Raw genomic sequence first — 23,401 nt, forward strand, 5'->3', positions numbered from 1 at the left:
ATCCACCCTACATTCTATCAGCGGAGCAACCGATGAAAGGGAAGTTCTGTTTTCCAAAGTTGCTAATGAAAGTAACTCCTTTTGGTGAACTTGTAGTAGACTTGTATCCCTTGACTAGGGAGATTGAGGGGGCTTCCACCGGCCCATGATCACAAATCGATCGATTTGCGGGGTTGCGCGAACGGCCTGAAATGTTCTCTTCGGAGGTCGCTACGGATAAGGAAAACGCTTCATGGATGAGGCGACTGAATAGTGGATTGATGTAGAAGCGAGTGGTGAATACAGGGTATATCAATGTTGAATTATCAAACCCCCTTGTGACGAAACTAGGCCTCCATTGATGGAATCAGCTTCCATAACTTTGCCGACATACTGTTCGACGATAGGCAGATAACATTCGCGCGAGATATGCATGTGCTCTCCTTCGCAAGTAATCATCGTTACACGTCCAGTTTCGTCCAACTGTGAGCGATGTAGTCAGAAATCTGACCCTACAGGGTCGAGACAAATTTCTTACTTTTCTTAGTCCAATCCAATCTTCTTTGTATAACGGCTGCTCCCGCATTGGAAGGACTTCCTCTCCCCAACGTGGCCCCTTCCGATCACCGTCTTCAGGTGGGACGTATGAACCAAACCAACTGCTCTCCTTAGGGACGACAGTGGTGTCCTGGTCAAACAGAATCATCACAAAGTTCCCCAAGTCCAAGAGGTTTTTCTTGAACGTCTCGTTACGGGTTTCCTCCACTTCCCCATTGATTGATGTTAGGAATTTATTTTGTTTATAATAGAGCTGCAGTCGTGCGTGGTCCCTGAAATATTGAGCCTGAATGAGATGAGTCTGAGCGTGGGTGGAATACACGCCACGGCGCGCAATGGATCGAGCGAGGAGGCAGAATAAGTCGCCCGGACGGCACACAGGGAGATCAGCAACACCCATGTGTTGTGACCCAAACCTTGATCCGCACATAAGGATTCATGTTATGGCGGCCCGTCTGCCATACTTACGTAATCAAATTGAAGACAGGAGGTTTGTTGTACTTCTCAACGTAGGCACGGAGGAACTGACCACCTAACACGCACAAGGCAGTGTATCAACTCATCTTTAGTTCAGTGAAGGGAAGGATCATACCCTGACTAAAGCCAATAGCGTCAAACCCATCATCAAGCTCCGCAATACTGCTTAGCTGAGCACTGACAATTCCCAGTTGTTCCCAGATATTTCCGAACTAATCCCCAGAACTTATCAGTTCTTACTTCAGATTGCAGCAGTCGTGGAGGGGAGTTTTGCAGAGTCTGAAGGATACCTACCCAGCCAGCCTTTTGGTCTGCATCCTCAGTATGCTCAAGGTAGATACTGTGAACGAAGAGTCCGGGATGGACATCCCTCACAAGTTGAGCGAACGCTTGCATACCCTCAGAATTCGCCGAGTCTCCGAGACCATGCCACAACACTAGGGGACGTATCGAGGCATTAAAGGGGTGTTCTGGACTCCGGGGAGCAGGTGTCCTGATGGGTCGAAGTGATGTCGGCGTGCAGTGAATGAGGGAGGCGCCGAGTATTACAGGGAGTGAAGCAAGCAGCGTTTTCATATTTTCCCAGTAAAGTCGACAGACACGAGGCTGCGGTTATAGCGCCTTTCTCTCAATGCAGTGTATGCCCAGGAACGGTGGTGAGTTTGAAGGTGGAGTGCCCGAGCCCGAGATATAACAATATGACGGAATAGCGCCCGTCGTCGGTCCAGGTCATCGGTTGGGCACGTGACCAGGAGACTGTCAAATTAACTCTCACGACGTCGAACTCACGCTAGTTTGTTGACCAGCCTCCAAGTGTCTAGCACACTTCTTTAGGAGCATGACGGTCGCATCTGACAAGTTTTCGTTTCCTTCTACCGACGACCCAGAACCGAGGGATAGACCAAAAACTCCTGTAAGCCAACCCACAGCCTGAGGTTACCAAAGTGGAGTCCTTAACCTCTGAAGCATTTCTTCGATTCCTGCTTTCCAGATCGTTACTGGCGTAGTACGTCTTTCCTTGGCTGTTTCTTTCTTCCAGAAGTACTCCATGATCACGGATTACCTTTCAGATTTGTGGAGTGGTCATTGGCATTGCTTGGACGATATCATTTGTAAATTGGGTAATCAAGAAGCGTCGACGAGCCCTTCTTCGCAAACAGCGACTTTCTCGGAAACAACCATCAGGGGTGTTCAGTGATGCTCATGACAACTCTGTACGACGAACAGCATATGTTGGCCGAGGCGGAGACGGGAATACTGTCGTCAAATCTCGCCCAGGGAACTTTTTGATTTCTTTTACGCCTCCACCTCCAGACAATGGAAACGGGAAGAAAAAAGACGAGGCGATTCCTATGATGGGTATGCTCAACTCTGAACAAGCATCATCAAGTCGACAGGTACCGAGTTGGGTTGAGCAGAACTGGAATACCACCGACAACCAGAATGGACGCGCTACTCCGAAAGACCTGAACCTGATAGTAACTGAAACACCCGCTCCTGTTCGACCTTCATCTCGACCATCGACTGCCTATGACGAGGAGGGGCACGGCCTTGACGAACCACATTCTGCCTCAGAAGTTGTCGCCCTTCCCCCTGGCACGCCATCATCCTTCTCGTCTCCTCTTGCGCAGAGCAATTACTTCTCACCGTCACCCAAGGAAGTAGATCGCATATCGACAGCTGCTCTTCCTCCTACCCCCGACCCGGCTCGACGTGATCCCAACACAAGCGCCGGAGATTTCTTCGAGAGCCGCCACTATGCTATCACTTCTCCTTCAGAGCCACCACCAGAGGATGGGAGTGCGAAACGTGTTGGAGGAGTTTTTGATAGATCAATATTCAGAGATTATATGGAAGGAAAAGGTGTGTTGACTTTGATCGAGCTTCATCCCAACTCATAACTCGATATTCGAAGGAGCCAATTAATATAGGAGTGGTGGGCGATGAACGACCAGTTGTTCGATTTCCGCACATATTAGCATTGATGACTTGCGCCACATTGTTCCACAACGTACCCGATTATATAATTTTGTATGACTTTTGTATTGCCGCATCGCAAATGGTTATAATGACATTCATATCAAGGTGCACTCTTCCCGACTCAGACCAACTCCACATGCCTAGGCCGTCTTTGTCTTGCCGAAGAGGACCTTCCGCCGTTGACTCGACATATATGACATCAAACCATGTAGAGCTTGAGGCCGCCAATGCGTTAGAGGGAGAATACACAATCATCAAACAACGGACACATACCCGGCCACCAAAGAAGGAACAATATGAGGCGGAAATATTCATCAAGGGTCCACGAGATGGTTGTTAGAGGTGGGAGTGTCGAGAAGGCGAGAAAAGCTTCCGAGGACGCTCCAATAGGGTAGTTGACGTAGTACGCGGAATACCTAGGCAGAATCAGTTGAGGAGTGGGGACACTAAAAGCAGCTCTGCCCTCACCTTAGCCATTTGATGGAATAAGGTTCATAGCCCAATATGCTCAATGCATAGAAAGTATAGCGAATGATCTCAGCCTTGCACCAGGCAATCACCATCAATGCATAAAGAGGGTTCGAGTGGGTCTGACGGCGAATTTATTATAGCTAGCGTGACATCTATGCGTGGGAAGCGCCAATACCTGAGGAAACCTCTCAACAATGCCCCACACAGTCCAAAGGCGACTAGCCACTTGTGCGAGTGTCGTAGTAAAGGGGCTCCTCACAAGCCCAAGGAGCGAATGCACAACCTCCAGGATGGCCGTTGTCTGAATAAGCGCGACTTCTGGTCCAATGCGAGCATATAGGGTGGTGGCCCTCTCGAAATAAGGCTTAACAACCTCAGAGGGAATGTTTTCCCACACTCTCGCTTTAGCCTGAGTTAGAGGCGAGGCATTCCTAAGCGTCAGAGGGAGCTGATTGATTAGGGTCTTGACAAGCAGCGATGCTTTGGCCGAGGCAGTGGATTGGAATGGTGATAGGGGAGGGATGACGCCAGCAAGGTGGAGGATCGTAACATAGAGTAAGTAGGACCACGCAAGTGTGGACAGGAGATTGTAAATGAAGAGGTACACTTTCTTGACTGTGATGCCCGATTGACCGCGTTTGGTTGGGCCTTGTGCGCGCGTTAGATTAACCTATATAAACAATTTGGCCTCATACCTTGACGGCGATATGCCGTTGATCTCACATTCTCACTAGTTGACATCGAGCTTTCTCTAGAGATAGAGGAGAAAGTTGGCAAGCTCCCACGACTTTCCCACGGTTGCGTTGGGGTTGTACACGTGATGTAAATTTGGGGGAGTGAGTGTATTTTTGTATCGTTTTGACGCAAATCCATTGTGGCGGTACACACCTGTCAACATATCGCGGCAAAAATGCCGCTCTCGGATGTCGGTATTTCTTTAGGACTCCCTTCGGTATTTGCCATCAAGGCGCAGAGTTCCGAAACCCAAATTCGGCAACTCCACTGAGTGGATAAACAACACCTGACCCGGGTGAGTCGCATTGGATTAAACAGGTAAACATCATAATTGCAGAATTTGAATTGTTTAAAATGGCAGAGATGACATGGAGTCCGGCAATGTCCGAGACTACACCCCTTATTCATCCCAGACAAAGGATAGATAAGCTGCATTCGCTAAGCCTGGGATAAGTGTGATACGGACACTCCGATAGCCTTGGCATCATTGAGTAGACCGGTCATATCGTCGGCTGAGTGCCAGTGGCACGCACGATACCCAGGTAGATACAGGAACCGTATCGGATGAGTAAAACAGAGCCCATGGCGACATGCATGGCGAGGCCGGGTTGGTTTAAAAATACAGGCCAGGGTGTGAGGTATGGAAATTTGGTGAGAAGATAGCTTAAGTTCACAGGACAGGGATCTGCACAGGAATGTGCAAGAGGCCCGCACAGGGAGGACTCGTGAGAGAGATGCAGTGCACGCTTTAGAGGACCTGAATAATGTGAATTTTGGAGAATCGCTGTGTAGGACCTGCTCCGAAATAGCGGGAAAATTTTGAGCGAATTTCACGTGCGGATAACTGTATACTAAGCGCCGGTTTCCTTAATTATGAACATTTCTCACGCTTTCTGGAGGTTGAACCGTTCTCCTCGTCGTGGTTTTTCCTATCCCTTCCCCCCACGGTATCAGCCTTTCTCAGCAAGAAGATTTATTCGTAGGATGGGAGATAAAATATACCACCCAAATGTCCTTACTCCTGACCAGATCATTGCAAAGCTCTCCAGCGTCTTTGAAAGCGGCGTTGGAGGCGATCTATTCTTCTACGATAGCACGACGTCGACGCACATAGAGCACGGCATAGAGGTGTGCTAGCACCCCTGCTCATTTATTTTCTGTCTCTGCTCATCACCTCAATGATCCGCCGATCACCCATTCTCGATGATTTGCATGCTTTTGCTCGTGTGCAGTATGAGATAAGGAAATGTCCAGCGCTGCTCCTCAAGCCCGTTATGCCCACACCTCACTTCTCCGCGTCACCGCCGAAGGGGAAGCCTGATCCATTTGAGCCACCATACTCAAAGGACTTACTAGTGGGTGAGCTCCATGGGGAAAATGACTCGAAGTATATCATTATGGTGAGCCTGAAATTGCCTGGGCGATGTCGTAAACCACCTGAAAAAGGATATTATCTCAAATGACTAGCTCAATAAGTACAGGTGAATGGTAGCTTCTAATCTAGTGTGCAGGACCTTACAAGAGTCACCAAGTTCAGCGTAGTCAAGCACCATTTCCTCCTTATTACGAAAGGTGAGGTACGATGTAAACTACGCCCAAAAGCCCCATTAACCAAATAAATATGTCTGCGTATAGAGTACTTGCCCCAATCAACGCCGCCCACTCCGGAGGACCTGATAGCGGTTTACTCTCTCATCACCGCCGCATCCCGCGCTGGAAACCCCTTTTTCGGGTTCTTCAACTGCGGTGTCAAGAGTGGCGCAAGCCAAGGCCACAAGCACCTCCAGCTTTTCCCACTATCTTCCCCCGATGGTCCACCGATCGAGGTATTAGCTAGCCGGACGAATCTCGAAAATGATTGTAAGTTCTCGAGAGAAGTCTCCGAACGCAGGACATTCTCCCTCATGAAGTGCTCGCCCTAGCGAAACCATTTGCCCTCCCGGGTGTCCCATGGGCTCATTATGTTCGGCGTTTCCCCCCTCACTTCGCCTCGTCCTCGACGCCAACAGAAGAACTGTACGAAACATTGACGGAGGCATTTATGTCTCTCCTTGATCTTTCCATTGTTTCGATCCGACATGACAATGAAAACGAGCACGAGACGGGTGCACTCAATGTATGTTCCGCTCTGGTCCCTGCGCATCATGTTCAGTGACAACTATACCTTCGGCCTGACAGTATAACCTCCTTATTACCAAATCGCATATGCACATAATACCCCGTTCGCATGACAAGCACGTTCTCGGACAGTCAGGAGATGCAGTCTCTGTGAATTCTGTTGGTTTTGCCGGCCTCTTGCTCGTCAAGAGTGATGCTGAGTCCGAAGCGGTCACAATGGAAGGTGTACAAAACATTTTGAGGTGAGCCTCCCAATCATCACACGTTGCATCGAGGGAATAAGTGAGAGGCGGCCCTATAGGGCCGTCGCTGTGCCAAGGGTCGTAGATGAGGTGGTCGAACCGTACGCCTACGATCAAGCTGTCAAGTCGTAGAATAGCTCAGGTACCTGGTGGTAGTGCACAACTCGAAAATCCTACAACTAACACCGCTGCGTCCGCGTAGTTACAATGCGTTGAATGGCTTGCCGTTTGGGTGTTGAATTTTGTGAGTTTCATCCATTGAGGGCATCAGGCACTGACAGAAACGCGAGCGGTAGGTGTAGTGACAGTGGTCATGGAACTGCGTAAGATGAATGACTACCATGAGGTCCTTGATCGCTACGAAGCCTCATGAGTCATTGACTCGAAGTGGCAGTGTGCAGCGAATCCGAACAGCTTTGAGGATCAACTTCGCTTTCCTCTACCTGGCGCGCTTGTTAAATTGCTTTGCTTCCTGGCTGTCGTAACCATCATCCTGCTGTTTCGTCACCAACCTGACCGGCTTTGAGCTGATTCGGTACACCGTTGCGACGACTTACTCACCACCAAGACTCGAATTTTCACGCAAAAGCAATCACGTTCTGTGCGTGGAAATCAGAGTCTTGTGTTGTAGTTTCTTTCCCTTAAAGCTACTGAGACACTACGCAGATCTGAGGCGCGTCGTTCTTTACTTTATGTAAACAGAAAAGCCACCTGAGCGGTGTCGTACTACGCTATTGGAACACCTTCCCTCTTGAGAACTGTGATGGGATTCGACCAGATAAGCAGCGACTGAGTTACCCCCTTACGTTGGGTGCCTCCCACTGTCGACCCCGCCTCTGAGGATTTTCAGCCATGCATGACAGGCCTTCTGGAATTCCATCTATAGAATCTTCGCTCAATTCATGGTACAGGTTTGTCCGTGCATATCATTCTACTGCTTGCGGTAATTCGAAACGTTCAAGCAAGCGAACCATGTCTCGCAGCAAGGAAAATCAGGATATGCACTTGCCCCCAGATCGCACGAACATTCTTTACAGGCCATAATTCCATGCGAAAAATATAACGAAATATGAACAGGGTGGTATTCTAGGGGTTCTTGGTGAATAGCGGCGAGGGCTGTTTCCCCCCCTCCAGAATCTACGCCGCATCTCAAGTGCTGCTGGCCCTTGGGAAAACAGTGACGTTAGGGTGCTATTGTGGAACTATCAACTCCCTGTGCAACTCACTGAAGGCCGTCCGAGTGGTTTGCTAGTGACGATACCTATTGGGGTACACTGGAGAAGGTGTGTTCATCGGAGTAGGTGGGATGATATTCGAATTGCGAATGGGAGGACATCGAGAGCACCTCAAGGGGCTTGAACTCGGACTTGGAGGTATGGACGTGACCAGGAGCCCAGGCGTCATGGTTACTCCAAAAGTAATGGTATAAGCAGGCGACGATGGCGGATATACCAACATGGGGGGTGATGCTCCAGAAAGTGGTGAGAGGCATGGCCGGTCACATACGATTGGAAAATACTGAATGGACATCCTGAATGATGAGAATGGATGGAGTTCATCTGGGGTTCTTGAACAGTGGTATATAACCGTCTGCACGATAGGAGGCGCATTCCAGGCCCCATGACAGAGCGAGTCACGGCAAGCAAAGGGGAAGCAAGTATTACCTTTTCAAGCAGGGAGGAACAGCGCCATTTCCTCACAGCGCTGCGGATCGTTTCAGTTCCGTGGAGTCATTGCGGTGAGTGGCACAAGGGGTCCCGAAGGAAATGTACCTGTGTCACTGAGCGAAGCTTCGTGCGAATCGATCATCTAGCTAAGCTCCCGAAGGATCGAACAACAACTGCGCACCGGAACAATACTACACGAGTACATACAGTATGTAGCCGCCCCAAGGTGTCCGGTTCGTTATTCGATTCAGCTCCTTCTGGATTGATAACTTGGCAAATCAATACAACGTAAGGGTAGTGAGAAAAATCGATCACAAATATCACTCGGCAGCGCCTCCATTACCACCACAACGGAAACGGATCCAAGCCACCGGTGAGATTGATCATTATGCGTACGCGTATGTGCTGAAATAAGTACTGTGTCAAGAGAGAGGCCTTTGCCCCCTAGGGAGGGAGGGAGAAAGATGTTTCCCCATCGTGGGAGGGAATATACCAAGGTGCAACAAATAATCCCTTCGTGATTTAAGGACATTGCTCCAACACGCATGCGTCTGCATGGGGTGTCGGAAAAGTTACAAATCCGCAACGTCACGTGATATTCGTTGCGATGCGTTGCAATGCATTGCAACACATCTCAATGCTTGGGCACACTGTTACAATGGGACTTCACATGGCATAAATGGCACTTATACTTGCATGCCAATAAACAACCAATGTGCTACATAAATATTTTTAGTCCGGGTTTGCAATATCTGTTGGACATGCGAGTCACCGGAGATATCTGAGGATTTTACTAAGCGTGCAAGTCCACACAGGAGTCACCTTAGGTAGATTTCCCTCGATTCATCCCTTTGTATATATATATGCATGGACCTTAAGCATTAGGGTAATTTGTATAGTGTCAACTACAGCTGAGTTAATAATGTCGGCATTAGAGTTATGTTTAGAAAAGAAAGACTATGTAGTGTGAGCTCAGTCAGACTCAGACAAGAGTTCTTGTTGGAGGGTAGTGCAAATAGTGCCTTTAGGCACTAGTGCGACCTCTTCCGAAGGTTTACTCGGTTAGGCCATGTGACTTGTTCCCTTAAAAGTCACGCTTCCCTTTCTTATTTTGGCTATTTCGGACTTAGCCACATACTATATTCAATCATCTGAGTTAATTTCTTTTTCCCTCAGTTCTCGCGCGAGACTGAGGTCAGTTACTTGCTCTTTATTCTACATCTTGTTACTCATTGTATATTTAGATTATCCAACGATTATTCCGTTAGTTCTGAGGGGAAGGTCTGCTGTAAATGCGATGTTCCAAATATGGCAACCCACTTCAGCGGCTCACTTGCAGTCCAGAATGTACTTTTCTCAATAATTTACGGGTTGATTCAGTCCCAAATTATATATTTTGGAAGCTATTCAAATGGGCTATTCATCGATGTAAAGTGTGTTGACACCGTGGGAAACAGTCCTGACACCCCTTTAGACAGTGGTCAGCATGAGCACAGACATTGAGTTATCCCAAAGACTCGCGTCTGAAAAAGTATTTTGCGTTTTTCTCGATAATTTACTGGTCAATTTAGTCTCAAATTATATATTTTGGAAGCTATTCAGGTGGGCTATCCATTGGTGTAAAGTGCGTGGAAACCGTGGGAAACAGTCCTGACACCCCTCTGGACAGTGGCCAGCATTGTGCACAGACAATGAGTTGGACAGCCAATTTCGCATTTTTCTCAATAATCTATTGGTCAATTCAGTCTCAAATTATATACATTCTGGAAGCTATTCAACGGCTAAACCATGGGAAACAGTCTTGACACCCCACTGGACAGCAGCCAGCAAGGTGTACAGATTATGAGTCGGGAGCAATATAACAATACTTTGTTGGGTATTGATCATTGTATGAATTATAGAAATTCATATAAAACCGGACGGTCTACCTTATATGCCTGGGCTCGCTGGCCGAGTGGTAGGGTTGTGCTGTATTACTATAGACGGTATTGGTGCTTCAATATAATAGGTATGTGTAGTATGTATTCATATCCCCTAGTATGTAGGGTTGTCTGTTCGAACCCCTGAAGAATATCTGCATTTCTTTTGGGCTATTGCCCTGTGGTCACGTTGCAATGCATTTAAACTCAATGGTCCCGTTGCAACGCAGGGTGGCTGTTGCAACATCAAGTAATCAACGCAAGACTTGCATTGCCACCGATCCGTTTTGGCCGTTGTATTGTGTTGCATTGAGTTATAATGTATTGATACAGATTTGTATTTTTTCGGACAGGATCCAAAGGTTCTATGACAACTCAACCGATAGTTAGTAACTAACACAAGCATTGCGGTTTGATGTCCTTGGTCAATCCAATGATTCGTATCTGCCCATCATTGTGGTCGCCAAAGAGCGCTCTGTCAGTACACACAAGTTCACAGCCAGACAAAGCGAATTCCAGTTGCTTTTCAGCAGCAACGCAGCCACACGTTGTTACGAGTCATCTAGTTGGCGATACTGTTCGAGCAAGAGCTAATCATGGAAATTATTATAGTTGCCTTGCTGCACTTAATTTAATCGGAGAACGCCGGCATACAGCAGTTGCTTTGTCCACTTTTGGGAATACTTGTGTCATTCCGCTCCTTGACAAGGACACGGAATGGCTGTGCGGCGCTAACTAAACTACACGAACATGGTCATTCTAGCTTTGAACAAACGCCTCGCACCAATCAGACAGTGTAGAAACAGCAGTATTATCTGCCGGGTAGAGGCTCTTATTCACGTCATATCATGAAACATAACGAGCAACTCAGCACTAGTAAAAACAAACGGGCGCAAAGGGTCCGCGTATAGAAGGTTCCTACCAACTAACCCTCGCCATCTATTGGGAGGTTTGGCTCAGCCTTCTCATGGACCACGGTAAGCACTATACCCGATCTGGGGGGTTAGTTAGGCCAAACATCGTGAATGAGAACCAGTACTAATGAAACGTCAAGCGGTTAACGACTAAAAAGGATAAAGTAAAGAGGGTTGGGTTGTAAATGAGGCAGCGACAAATGAAATCATGATCACATGGTGCTGATCAGCGGTTGATTCGGGCGCGAGGCCCACATGCGCGATAAACATCTTCTCAAACAACGCTAGTGAACTGGAGGGCTTTTTGGACGGCCCTAGTACTTGTTCTTGTGTGCACATGGATTTAGCTAACCTCTGCGTGTGTGCCTCAACAGTGCTGGGGTCTGAGTTGAAAGTGTGCTAATACGGTATACATATGCACTTGAAAACACCGTACGTGCGCATCAACGACCCAAATCCGTGCCAATCAGCAGTCATTTCATTCCCGACATCCCAAGTAGACGACATATAGTACAGAGCACAGTGATGCGCAAAGGAAACGAATCAAACGACAGACGAAGAGAGGAACGATAAAAGGAAAAGAAATGTGGAATGTGGAAACGGGCGTCAAAAAGGAAGGTGTAGTGGAGATAACCAAGAGAATTAATGGAAGTGTTGGGGAAAACGCTCGATTGGTGGATGCCCTGTATATAATTTGTTTGTGGTGAATGTAGAATTGTAGTAAATTGAGTCATGAAGCACAGATATCGCCAAGGAGGAATAGAAAACGAATCAAACGAACGTAGAAATGTAGCCTAGCGAACTGAACCAGGCACAAAACCGTAGGAGACGCAGGGCGAAGAATATCAAAAAGGACAAATCTAGAACGATGCCGGGGGAGCTGATAGACAGACACAATAGAGTTATGACAGACGATGTTGTTACAACAGGTCTATCGATTGAGGCAAGGGCGGTCCGGGAGAAGAGTGTTACGTACGCAGAATCCTAAAATACTTTCTTCAATGTTGACTCAGATTATGAGTCCGGTGATGTAGGGTAGGGGGTGTAATGTATCGTTGAGGTTTTGGTATCAGTTGTAAGAGGTGCATTGGAATCCGATCGAATAACCTTAGTTCGACAAGAATGTGTTGATAATGATAACCAGTGGGCGGGGGAAGGGACTCAGGGAAGGATTGGAGGACGACACAGGACATATGGAAGAGGAGGCTCGGTGAACACGCTCGGATTTGGAAAATGACGGTTTACGCAACGTGGAATGAGATCTGGGCGAGATTCGTATCGAACGCCATCTGAATATCCTCGTCGGAGCCCAAGGTAATCATATCGTTATCCTCATCCTCGTACTTGATCCGCAAGGGACTGTCATCCCGATCTCCTCCACATAATCGAACCTTCTTCGTGACACTAAACAGCAACTCTTGGTAATTGACCGTTTTGGGAACGGCAATCACAAAGATGTCTGTGCGGTAGTGGACCTTTATCTTCACCTTCGCGTTGGGGTTGGCAGTACCAGCAGTATTGGGAACGAGGGGAGTACTTGGAGGGAGCTGATGTCCTTCGCTTAGCTTCGACTTCGGCAGCATCGCTGTCGAGATGTTAGACCCGCTCGACGAGCCATATTGAGTGATTGGACTTCCACCACTGTGTTCGTTGGTCGAGAAACCAGACGAGCGATCACTCACACCAGAGCTGCCACTGCCCCGCTTATTGTCGGTCGAGGTTGACATAAGAGAAGATTGTGATGCCGTAGCCGACCAAGCTTGTATATGGTTATTTGGGACTTGGGGTCGCTTGTGCTGGGTTTGCTGTGGGGCCGTAGGGGTACTGATGCTCCTCAAACGTGGATTAAACGGACTTGGTATCGAACGCTCATGGCCCGTAGTAGCAGCTCTCGGTCTTGGATCTTCATCCTCGGCATACTCACTACCGAGCCTTAAAGAGCTAAACTGACTCTTCAACACAGGACGAACGGGTTGCTGTTGCTGTGATTGCTGATTCGGCAGGGGGGGTGGATGATGACGGAAGCTTGATCCTGAGCGCTGGTAATGATGCCCGGGATATCCATCCGTTGCCGGTCGACTGTGCCCGCCATAGGACGACGACGATGCATGACTGGGCGCAGGCGTCGATCCCGGGCGACGCATGTAAGCGGCCGAAGTACGGCCGTCCCGTATGTCCGACACGTCGAAGTCCTCATCCGCAGATGCGTCGTCGTCTTGATTCAAACGTTGTGAACCCTGGGCAGAGAGCGGGATAGGGGTGTTACCCAAGTACTGGCGAGGATCCTTGCCTCTACCAAATGGAGCAAGACTTTGGGAAGACGACGGAGATGCTGCGAAGATCGGTGATGCCGCAGCCACCATCGACGGATGAACGGAACTCGAGCCGAACGTCGGAGAGCGGGCATGGTCGGCGGCGTGTGATCGGCGATGAGCTTCATTAATGAGAGTGTTGAGTTCCTTTTCCCACATCTTCATTTGTTCCTCTGTTCTGCACTTGAGCGTGAAGAACTCAAGTTCATCGTCCCCACGCCACCAGACTTCCAAGCCGTGTACACCTGAGAAACCATGGGCTGTCAGCACAATGCAAGACAGAATCTGAGAACATCAGCTCACCGTCAATAGTCACGCTCTTGGCGAGCGTAACATTGCTCAGGAAAATCCTCCCCTTCAGCATGAGAGGACCAGCACTCTTCTTTGCCTGAGCACTCAATGGAACAGGTGGCACCGGCGTCGACCCACCCTTCTTCAAAAGTGAGTCGGTTTTCTTTGACTTCTTCAACGTCGAAGTGTTCTGCCCAGCAACTGGCGGCTCCTTGCAGCAGAGAACTATCTTCTCGAACAAGAACACATGATAGTCGCGATCGACGTCCGATTTGTTTACAGCGAACATGTCATCCAGCTTGAGCTCTCCGAAATTGGCAATATGGTGACCCTTCCAATCGATCACCCGCTTCTCAAGAGCCTTGACGGTAGCGACATTGTCCGCTCGCCTTTGAGCCTCGTTCATGCGGGCGGTGAAGCGTTTGCTAGCTTCGAAACCTTCCCTTACTTCATCTATGTATGGATAGGGGGCGCCGGCGCTAGCTTCCAGATTTTTTTTCAGAGTCTTAGTTGGTCCAAGTTGAACGCCATAAACGCAGACGCGCGAAAGTCGGCAAAGTTGACAGAAGGTCGAAGTTTACAATCAGTACATCGGCAACATGGCAAGACGCGCGACATTGATGCCATCGCGACGAAATGGCTCACCTCAAGGAACAAACTGTACTTGCAAATCCGCTGCACAGGTTTAATTAAGAACGCTGGCAACTCGGTCTGAGGATTAAGTATCTCAGATAACGGCTATTGGATTGCAACGCCAAATAGAGGATAGAGTGATTAGCAACCGACGGCAAAGCACCCGGGTAATCCCGATTAGGACCCACCATCATGGCATCCTGCACCTCAAGCAGCAATTTTGATGCGCTCTCGAAATTCGCGCAATACGGCTCATATACCTCAAATTCCGTCTCCTGTTTGATATGCAGTTAGATCAGTGGTGGGTTGAAAATCGAAGGATAATGAAGCTCACGTGGTCGATAAAGACCTGACCCCATCGTTGTTCAGGCCATTTCTGCTCGAAGACACCTTCCAAGTCGATAAGAAAATGTCGCTGGAAGTCCAAAAGGCTGTTCGTGTTCAGAAACAAACGATGAATTGTGTCTTGGTTCATTAGATTCTGGGTTCGGAGAGCCGTCGCGAAATTCTATTGTAAACAGGGTTCGATTCTGGTGAGAAAAATGGTGAGATTCGAAGAAAATTGTGGTGCACACCTGCATGACCTCTAAGTCCCGGACGTACTGGCGCTCGGTGTCAAGAAGTTCCTTGATGAGGTGTTTGCGAAACGCCTCATTGGGGTCTGCTGGTGCATCCCCATCACTGCTTGTCGATAATTCGTCAGTACTATCACCCTCAAGTGATGTGGACGGCATGGGTTCTTCCATGAATACATGTCCAGGGAGCCTGTCAAGGAGCTGCGACAGAACCGCCACGACCTAATGATAACACGGCCGCATGAGGCAGGGTTGACTAATTAAAAGAATACGCCAAGTCAAATGCGCACCTTCACGAAGCCGTTTGTATTACGCTCGGGGCCATTCAGCTCAACCAGAAGGAAAGTATCGGTGCCATCCCATTTACCAACTTTCTGAAGGTTGGATATACCCATGAGGAACTGAGCGATGTGCTGCTTGCATCGCTTGACGTCGTTTGAGTCGATCTCTTCTGGGTCGGTGTCGACCTTGAGACGCATTTCGATAGGAATGTCTAATAAGTTGAAAAGGAAACATAAAGGCGTCCCGAGGGCAAGACAGTCCCAGAGTCCATGGACCGGATCCACGGATCGACGAAGAGTGGGTGGTGTTATTGTTGATGAGCTGGACAGTCCGTCTTGTTGCTGTTGTGATTTAGCATGTATATTCAGGAAGGGTGCAAAGTCGTGTACACGGGAGAGACGGGCGCCCAGCGCTGAGCATTGTTGGTAGAGAGGGACGGCTGATGAGCCTGGTTTCTTGAGAAGATTGTTCGTGACACCAGTGTCAATTTGTGGAAGGCCTCCATTTATCCCTGGCACTGATTTCTTGCGTGTCCCGCTACTCATAACGTTGAGAGACAGGGGTTCGACGTCGTGAATGAAGTCGGCGAGTGAGTTCAAGTATTAGGGAGATATTGGAAGGGGGGGGGTGGTTGATGGGGATTGCCGTTATTGTTCAAAGCGATCAATTGTTATGATCAACTAACAACAATCAATCAAGGCTATTCATTCATTCCTCTAACAATTGTTATTACATACATAACTCCGACAAATCAGATAATTAGAGGGAAAAAAGCCCGTCGTCGAGGTGTTTTATTCTCTTGTTATGAAAGGCCACGGGCGGTCCTCGACGTCCATAATACCCTCCAGGCCTATCTCACTCCAAGCTCTCGAACTCTCGCCTTTGTCAAAAAACGCTGGCAGCTTCGAGATGATCTGGGGGATTCCCCGCTTATAATACCATTTCCGCCCATCTGGCTTTTACGATTATGGTTACGCCTGCTTTTCGTATAATTGACAAGATGCCTTTTTCTTCAAGCGTGGTCCCCGTGATCCAAAACAACCGAACGCAGAAAGTCGTCGCCCTCTTTCTGGGTGTCCCGTAACACCAGCGATCTTTCCCTTGACCCTGCCCTTAAGCTTAGGTCACGATCTTCGGGGACGGTTCGGAACGCACTGTACGTGCTCTTCCCTTGTGGAATTAGGGAATGAGGTGACTTTTGGATCCGAAGACGTTCCAGGCTGGATCACATATGTAATACCAGTGGAAATCAAGGGCGAGGGAGACCTCGATATTCACAACAGGGATCAGCCCCACTATCTCCACACGCCATCTTCATCACGAGCGACTTGTGCCTATGTACTGTAGTATGTAACTGAAAGAATTATCGCGCAAGGACTACGATGTTCCTGTCGTAACTTTATTTACGTGTGAACCATCCATGCATGACACGCATACACTCGTCACTTTGATGGGTTGGGTATCGTGAAGGAGAACACGGTGAACTTGAAGGACTCTTGGTTATTTGTGGATGACTGAAAAGGGGGTCTTCGAATGACGGATGAGAAGCAACACAGAATCAAAGTAATAATAAAAAAGGGAGCCCAACGGAAGGAGAACTAGTGTTTATGAGAACGGGGAAGAAGGAAACGGATAGAGGCCCGACTGTGTAAGCGAATGATTCTTCCCTCCTTCCTGACCAGCCCCAAAAGATGGCCAATTGCAAGGGGAGGTACCAATTAAAGGAGTGAATACATGTGAAGGGACTGATGGAGAAAGGCGGCTAAAAAAAAAAACTACGCAGATATCCTACGTTCCAATGAATTTCACCATTCTCAAAGAAGATCCGAAAAGATTCGTTCGTTCTTGAGGGCCCGGTCCTCCGCCCCTGAAACGGAGTCAGGACCCGGCGACGCCTGTCGCCTTTGTCGAGGTAAGGACTGGTAGACAAGAATCATTCGTAGGCTCAACCCGAGCAGCGATCAACACGCTCGTAGCCCAATCTTCGTTCTGGGGACTCTTCGCACCGCGCTGAACTGACAATCGAGGTGCATGCAGGTTCGGGGAACTAGAAGCCGGTACAACTCCGATGGTCGGGTTCCCACTCACATTCCCTGTTGAATTCGGATTTTGAACGGTGCCACCAACACTGCCATGGTCGATCGCTTTTTTGTCCAACGTTGCATGAGCCGCAATAGGGGCACCAGCGCTTTTGCCCACGGACTTCCATGTATCCTTCGTAAAGCTTGAAGAGCTGGACGCAGCAGCACTATTGCCGCTACCACTCGAAACAACAGTTGTGCTCTTGAATGATCGCCCATAGGCCGCCGTATCAACGCGGAAGAGGTCAGCGATAGGGGTCCTCGAGCCGGCTGCATCCGCAACGATCACATTCGCTTGTGCAGTTGAGTGGTCAACGGTAGGTGGGAGTGGCAATACGGGCTCGGACCAAGAAGCCCGATGGCTTGTGGTAGGGGACGAAGATGGTGAGATCAACAATCCACCTGTGCTGATGTGCAACGAGATGTGGGGTGCGGTGTCCGATCGCCGTCGAGGGTTGTCAGATGCCTTTGGCAACTCATCAGTCTCATCACCATTAGTACTAGCATTAGTAGAGAGGAAAGAGGAAAGTCGTGAATTTGACCTGCCAGACTCCGAATCGGGCGAACGTAAAGTATTAGATCTCGAGCGAGGGATAAATAAGTTTCCAAGTGCGCGGACTGATCCTGTCCGTGATCTCTGTGGTGCACCTTCACTAGCTGTCAAGCCAGGGAATGTAAGCACATTCTCAGCAGTTGTGCTTGGTTGAGAGATAGATGGTATTGGAAGTGAGATGTTATGAGAATGTTTACTACGAAGTTGTGATCGAGAAGAAGAATTACTGAGTTTGGGTATCGACGGCATCCTGTGAATGATGGGGGTAACTATTGGGGTTTGATTCAAGGCAAGGGGCGAGGACATGGCATTGGCAAGCTTCAAATCGCTCGCAGATGGTTGTCGAAAATCATTCAACCGTGACCTTTTCGAGGACTTAGAAGTAGTCGTAGTTCGCGAAGGCGGGGATGGAGAGAAGATGTCCTCCTGTACCTCGACGAGAACACGCAGTAGCGACGGGTTCATGTTGAGACTGGGACAGAAAATCAGAATCAAGTTGCTAAGCGGCATCTTGTTCACAGCTTGGTAATCCGATGTCTTCTTCAACAGTCGACACAGTTCTCGGAGGACGCTGAAATTCTCAGGAGGCAATTTTGTCATCAGGGATTGCAACTCGAAAATCATGTCAGCTGTTGCATCTCGCATTGACGAAGGAGTAGACGATGCAGTTTTCGAGCTACCCATCAAAGCATCATCAAATGAACGTGCGAGGGACCGAGTCAAGATAGGCTCCGGCACTGAAGGGTTCAAGGGATAAAGCAGGGGTTGACGACACCAATAAAGAGCAGCTTACGTTCGCGGAAGTATGCCTTGAATACAGAAGAAACGCTATGAGGGTCCAAATCGCCAGGGGCAGCATTTCGTAGATCATAATCGGCACCTTCATCGATAATGGCATGAGATCAAGAATTCCCCCAATACGGCTCCAAGGAGACTCATACCTGCATCAAATTCATTTCTGAGCCTATTCGCATGAGTTGATCGACCAGTAATGCTGGGAATTGAACATTTAGATAAGACAGTGACAGCACAGCATAAGGTACGTTACCGGAACAATCCTTCCTCTTCGATGCCCCACAACTCCAAGTGTTGGATACACCGCACGACGAGAGCAGGACATGCTAACCCTCTCTGCTTCCCTTTCAAGTCCAACCATCTATCGTCATCAGAGTACGCGCCAATCAATGTGTCCGCTACAGCACTTGCCAACGGTCTACCAAACAACAAGCCACCGCCTTCGGATCTTGCAGGGCGTAAAGGGAGGGGCAACTTCGGTCCTGAAGAGCTCATAGAAGACGCCATGATTGTAACAGAGTCCCCACCACCCGAGAGGGTCGTGGATTCAGACGGCGACGCGCCCTGCGTCTTGTAGAATTTATTACCGGGGGAGATAGATGAGCCACCCTCACTGCCATTATGAGAACGCGAAAGCATCTCTCTGCCGCCAAGGAGACGCTCCATCTTATCCCATCCCTTACGGCCCAGCTCGTGCATCTTTGCGCTTGCTGAAAACTGATGTTGGTGTCCTGGTCGAGGAGGTGAAACACCTCGTGGAGCGGATGTGGAAGTGGTTGGGTGCCGAGGCGGAGGAGGGAATGCTGACGATTTTTTCTTCCCAAATGAAGAGGGGCTTGGTGAACTCGGCACACCTGTTGAAGATTTGGTAGGGGTGGTCGGACTCATAGAGTAGCCCGACCAGCCCACAGACGTCCCTTGGAGATTTAAGTCCGAGGAGGAGCTAGGTTCTCGCCCAAAGAATTTATCTTGAGATGGTCGGGAGCCCTTGGAGCTGAGCGTCGACACATCCTGTGCCTCATCAGTAGCCATCACTCCCACCTCGCTGACAAATTGTGTCATATCGCCAAGACTCATGCTGCGTCGCTTTGGAACCCCAAGTGAGGAGCGACTCTTCTTGAGCTTCAACCCAGCAAAGGTTGATATGGTCTTCTTGGGCGACGATGGTGTGGACGGAGCAGAATCAAATACTGAACTTCCCCCACGGACTTGTTGCCCGAGCGGTGGTGGAGGCGAGATGTTACGGAGTTTTGCGCTGGATCCGAGACGAGGGCGAGGGAACTGGAATCCAGAGGAAAGACCTTTCCCTTCCTTATCGGTCACAATCACCTTATTTTCACCAGCTTTGGTCTTGAGAGACGACATATTCAATTGACTTTCCGCACTTGGGTCAGGGTCCTGGAAAACCGAGGGTATTGCCGTCTTGTTCTTTTTGGAAAGCAGACCAAATGGTTTGGGTGGTGGGGATGCAGGAATCGAGTCTTTCGACTTCGAGGGATGCGGTGACCTGGGTTCAGGGTTGGAATGTTGGAAGATATTAAGCAGGGTCGGGCGCCGGGGCGACTTCTCATGTGGTTCACTGGTGGTGCTCGTTCGAGAAGAGAGAGTGACAGAACCAGGCACCCCAGCATCCAAAGGTGTTGTTCCCCGGATAGTCCGGTTGCACTCAGGCGAGGATTGTTTAGGAGGCAATTTCGGGACCGTAGATGTGGCTTGGGCGCCATCAATCGAAGGTGCTGGCTTGTAAAATGGAAGAGAGGATCCAAAGCCAATAGAGTCCTTCCTTGTAAACACACGTTTGATACGAGGTGTTGTTGCTCTGGAGGTAGAGGAATGGGATGGCATAACGACTGGCCCCGACACAGGCGAAACGACATTGGTGCTTGCGCGACAATCATTGGTACGGCCGATCGACCCTTTCGTCGCATCTCTGGTCGAGGACATTTTGATGTGACAAAGGCAAATTCTCTCGAAGGACGTGTGTTCGCAGGACTACTACCACGAGTGCATGAACTCGGGGCAGCTAGACTTGAAGCTGCTCCCCGAAGTAATGCGGATCACGACGAGCTGGGAAAGTGCGGCGTCTTGATAAGTTAGTATAGAAATATTATACGGGTGTGTAAATCAACCGTAAAACCCCTCTGCTAGTATGATCAGCTTGGAGTTTAGGCTTGCATGCGGAGGATGGAGGGAGAATGAGCCCCGGTCTCGCTGCTGCGTGCAGGCGAATGTCAGGAGTTTGTTTACGTAATAATCATTGCAAATCTGGTTGATGCCGTCTTTGGCCTCCGACACAAGCTTGATCGCAACGGGCGCCAATCAGAAGTATGTGCAATGGGGCAATGTTTCGGAATGGAATTATTGCGATCTACAAAGCGATAGTGTTGGTAACTGGCAATGAACAAATGAATAAACAATATGGACTCGGATGATGGTCTTCTTCGTAAGGCAAACAGTGGTTAATAAGGGCATTGCAGGCTCTCGGATAAGAGGATTTTCAATCATAAAGAAGATGTGCACACCCAGTCCAGTCCAATCCAAGAGGAAAGAAATATGTGAGCTTAAAGGCTAATTACTCTTACGGTTTATGTGTATCATGACGCTGCTCTATAGCTTCTGGAGAAATTCCTTGACAAGCTCGTAGGTATAAAATCTAACAGGAGATCAAACGTGTGCATCTGATGGGCGCGCGGTGACCACTTACGATGTGGCAATACTAGGAGCAACCTTCAACAAATTTGGCCAAATTCCACGGTAGAAGCCTAAGGGACCTTCGGTGTACAAGATTGACCGTATGACATCGAAAGCGCTGTTACACTTGTAATCCATCGTATTCAAACCTGTCACCTGCATTTTCTATAGTCCACCAGATCAGTTAAGACAGAAGCAGTTGCTGCTCACAAAATAGGATCCTTACCCGTCTTAACACGTCAAAGGGATAGGTAAGCGTCTGGGAAATAGACCCTAGGTATAATAAAAATAAACTTAGTGATTTGGCGCTATGAATGTTGTGCAAATAACACTACGAACCGGCCAAAGCACCGCAAGTGAGCTTGCGCCATACTGAGTGGTCGCGTCCTGGAGGAGTTAAGATTCCTCTTAAGCTCTCGTACGCTGCAAAGTTGATTCCCTGCATTCATAACATACGTGGATTGTTTCACGTCGAGGACCGCAACAAGGAACATACCACATACGGCGCCACGCCGACAGCGGTAGGGACGATGCCCCTGTACAAAGCCTTAACACCACCCTCCTCTCGCATAACCTTGAGGGTCATAGCCCACATACCAGGCACCTCGGGCACACCGCGAGCACGTGCAGATGATGAGGCAGCCACCGTGGACATGGCAGCGGCGAGTGTAGACGGCTTCGACGAACTAGAAATTGTGGATGAAAGGGGAGCAGCTTGTCGCACTGATGGCGAAGCAACTGCAGCAGCTGTCGCATTCGAGCTTGCGTTCGTGCCATGCATTGTTGCCGACGCAATGGATAGCCGCGCACTGGATGGACATCGTAATAACATAAGACACTTGAAAAAACCGAACTATCGCACAACTCACCGAACGAGGTCGAGAGGGTAAGTCGCACCTTTGAACGGACCGAAAAGTATATATTTGCGTCATGGAAAACAGGGAATGTACTCACTGACAGAGGTGATGCCAGCAAGGGCGCCTGACAACAGCCTCGTTGGGGTATCTAACTGTTTCGCCCCATTTCCAGTGAAAAACTACCAAAGTGGATTAGAATGAAGATGTGATAGGATGAAGATGATGAGCCTACTTTCTTTAACTGTTCATACGTCGTGAATTGCACCGCACTGTATGGAATAATGCGAACGCAGTTGATGCCATTTCCTCGCATGAAACCCTTAAACCCTTCTTCCTTCCACATACGAACAAGGGAACGCCATACGCCATGATAGGGCTGGCCACTGGTCCGAGGCTGCACTTGTCTGGTGCAGCGCCAATGTTGTCCCAAATCAGAGACTGGTGGCAGGAAATCCAATTCTGAACGCACTGGATAATCTTTAAGCGTTCTAAGGGGCTCACAACCGTCCTTGATGCGGCCCCGGCTGCTCCTCCCGCAATGAAATAGGCGGGAAGGTGGGAGGAGAACAAGGGTGATTTCTTTTCTTCTTCGCTGACGGTCGGCCGGGGCTCGGGCGTCGAAGGTGCCGGTGCCGATGTCGACGCCATGACTATGCCGCGCGTTAGACTCGCTCAACGGTCTGGGCGCGCCAGTTGGTGGACGGAATCGGATAGAGTCTAGTCAAAACTAAGAAAAAGGGGAGATGATGACACGTGATACCCAAATCCTATTGGACGAACCGATCGACTTCAACACCCTAAAGCTCCTGACAACTTTCAGACTCGGTGCTTGGGAAGTAGCCTCTTTCCGGGGGATCTTTCTCGGCATTTTCTGGGAATTTTTTTCTGTTCATCACCTCGGTTCTTTCAATACGGTAACCAAACGGATTCGACAACTCGGGACCTCTCGCGATTCGAGCCGTATCCCCCCTCAAGATTTCCCTGGGAGGCCCGAAGGAACCAATGGCGTTTTGTCACTGCTTGTATCGGGATCGGGGAAGAAGCCAGAATACTGAGAGATTATCGTATGAGAAAGGTGCTACAAGTTACAACTTTGGTGTTCTCTGCTCCCTTCTAGTACTTGCCAGCGCTCCCCGCTTACTAGCACGATCAAAGTTACCCCGTGGAATGAAAAATGTGCAACTTGGCGTCCGACGTCCCGGCTCGCAAATGACCATTACCATAGCATGCAGCTCATTTCATTTGCGCTCCGGTGTTGCTGGACACTTTCC

The 23,401-nt window shown here is 49.1% G+C and overlaps 8 protein-coding genes across 8 annotated transcripts; 3 read left to right on the top strand and 5 right to left on the bottom strand.

Moving 5' to 3' along the window:
- Window positions 1-291: 291 nt before the first annotated feature.
- On the bottom strand, window positions 292-1,590 carry EI90DRAFT_3123132 (alpha/beta-hydrolase; the record flags this gene model as incomplete). Its single annotated transcript, XM_039063576.1, has 5 exons — window positions 292-462; window positions 518-953; window positions 1,006-1,069; window positions 1,130-1,226; window positions 1,309-1,590. The coding sequence occupies 5 exons, from the start codon at window positions 1,588-1,590 to the stop codon at window positions 292-294; spliced, it is 1,050 nt and encodes a 349-aa protein (XP_038916607.1).
- A 675-nt stretch (window positions 1,591-2,265) lies between these two features.
- Window positions 2,266-3,032, top strand: EI90DRAFT_3056408 (uncharacterized protein). The gene has a single exon (XM_039060232.1). It carries the CDS (start codon window positions 2,367-2,369, stop codon window positions 2,913-2,915), a length of 549 nt encoding a protein of 182 aa, XP_038916608.1. The 5' UTR covers window positions 2,266-2,366; the 3' UTR covers window positions 2,916-3,032.
- Window positions 3,033-3,134: 102 nt separating this feature from the next.
- EI90DRAFT_3123134 (tyrosine phosphatase-like protein) lies at window positions 3,135-4,206 on the bottom strand (the record flags this gene model as incomplete). Its single annotated transcript, XM_039063577.1, has 5 exons — window positions 3,135-3,208; window positions 3,268-3,410; window positions 3,463-3,584; window positions 3,641-4,113; window positions 4,161-4,206. 5 exons carry the CDS (start codon window positions 4,204-4,206, stop codon window positions 3,135-3,137), a joined length of 858 nt encoding a protein of 285 aa, XP_038916609.1.
- Window positions 4,207-5,184: 978 nt separating this feature from the next.
- On the top strand, window positions 5,185-6,564 carry EI90DRAFT_2919014 (uncharacterized protein; the record flags this gene model as incomplete). The annotated part of the gene is made up of 6 exons (XM_039054680.1): window positions 5,185-5,328; window positions 5,433-5,600; window positions 5,712-5,772; window positions 5,836-6,060; window positions 6,123-6,316; window positions 6,379-6,564. 6 exons carry the CDS (start codon window positions 5,185-5,187, stop codon window positions 6,562-6,564), a joined length of 978 nt encoding a protein of 325 aa, XP_038916610.1.
- Window positions 6,565-9,149: 2,585 nt separating this feature from the next.
- On the top strand, window positions 9,150-10,032 carry EI90DRAFT_3016156 (uncharacterized protein; the record flags this gene model as incomplete). The annotated part of the gene is made up of 5 exons (XM_039056955.1): window positions 9,150-9,193; window positions 9,404-9,421; window positions 9,472-9,660; window positions 9,830-9,851; window positions 9,973-10,032. The coding sequence occupies 5 exons, from the start codon at window positions 9,150-9,152 to the stop codon at window positions 10,030-10,032; spliced, it is 333 nt and encodes a 110-aa protein (XP_038916611.1).
- A 2,269-nt stretch (window positions 10,033-12,301) lies between these two features.
- EI90DRAFT_2918931 (uncharacterized protein) lies at window positions 12,302-15,698 on the bottom strand (the record flags this gene model as incomplete). The annotated part of the gene is made up of 7 exons (XM_039054673.1): window positions 12,302-13,617; window positions 13,676-14,168; window positions 14,309-14,401; window positions 14,485-14,571; window positions 14,631-14,804; window positions 14,872-15,093; window positions 15,162-15,698. 7 exons carry the CDS (start codon window positions 15,696-15,698, stop codon window positions 12,302-12,304), a joined length of 2,922 nt encoding a protein of 973 aa, XP_038916612.1.
- Window positions 15,699-17,031: 1,333 nt separating this feature from the next.
- EI90DRAFT_3016158 (uncharacterized protein) lies at window positions 17,032-20,526 on the bottom strand (the record flags this gene model as incomplete). The annotated part of the gene is made up of 4 exons (XM_039056956.1): window positions 17,032-18,524; window positions 18,581-18,667; window positions 18,729-18,781; window positions 18,836-20,526. The coding sequence occupies 4 exons, from the start codon at window positions 20,524-20,526 to the stop codon at window positions 17,032-17,034; spliced, it is 3,324 nt and encodes a 1,107-aa protein (XP_038916613.1).
- A 349-nt stretch (window positions 20,527-20,875) lies between these two features.
- Window positions 20,876-22,876, bottom strand: EI90DRAFT_3056426 (mitochondrial carrier domain-containing protein). The gene is made up of 9 exons (XM_039060233.1): window positions 22,668-22,876; window positions 22,363-22,641; window positions 22,228-22,309; window positions 22,143-22,170; window positions 21,770-22,082; window positions 21,613-21,712; window positions 21,500-21,546; window positions 21,287-21,438; window positions 20,876-21,235 (listed from the first exon to the last, which is right to left on the bottom strand). Exons 1-9 carry the CDS (start codon window positions 22,776-22,778, stop codon window positions 21,190-21,192), a joined length of 1,158 nt encoding a protein of 385 aa, XP_038916614.1. The 5' UTR covers window positions 22,779-22,876; the 3' UTR covers window positions 20,876-21,189.
- Window positions 22,877-23,401: the final 525 nt, after the last annotated feature.

Source organism: Cantharellus anzutake, assembly GCF_015039405.1.
Source record: "Cantharellus anzutake strain C23 chromosome Unknown EI90scaffold_21, whole genome shotgun sequence".
Classification (NCBI taxonomy): Eukaryota; Fungi; Basidiomycota; class Agaricomycetes; order Cantharellales; family Hydnaceae; genus Cantharellus; species Cantharellus anzutake.

What these genes read in the sequence shown, in the direction of transcription:
- EI90DRAFT_3056408 (XM_039060232.1), top strand. Translation starts at nt 2,367, where the DNA reads ATGATGGGTATGCTCAACTCTGAACAAGCATCATCAAGTCGACAGGTA.
- EI90DRAFT_3056426 (XM_039060233.1), bottom strand. Translation starts at nt 22,778, where the DNA reads ATGGCGTCGACATCGGCACCGGCACCTTCGACGCCCGAGCCCCGGCCG. An exon ending in TCGGCGTGGCGCCGTATGTG is followed by an intron (nt 21,713 to 21,769) that starts GTATGTTCCTTG and finishes TTATGAATGCAG; the next exon opens with GGAATCAACTTTGCAGCGTA. An exon ending in CACTTGCGGTGCTTTGGCCG is followed by an intron (nt 21,547 to 21,612) that starts GTTCGTAGTGTT and finishes TATTATACCTAG; the next exon opens with GGTCTATTTCCCAGACGCTT.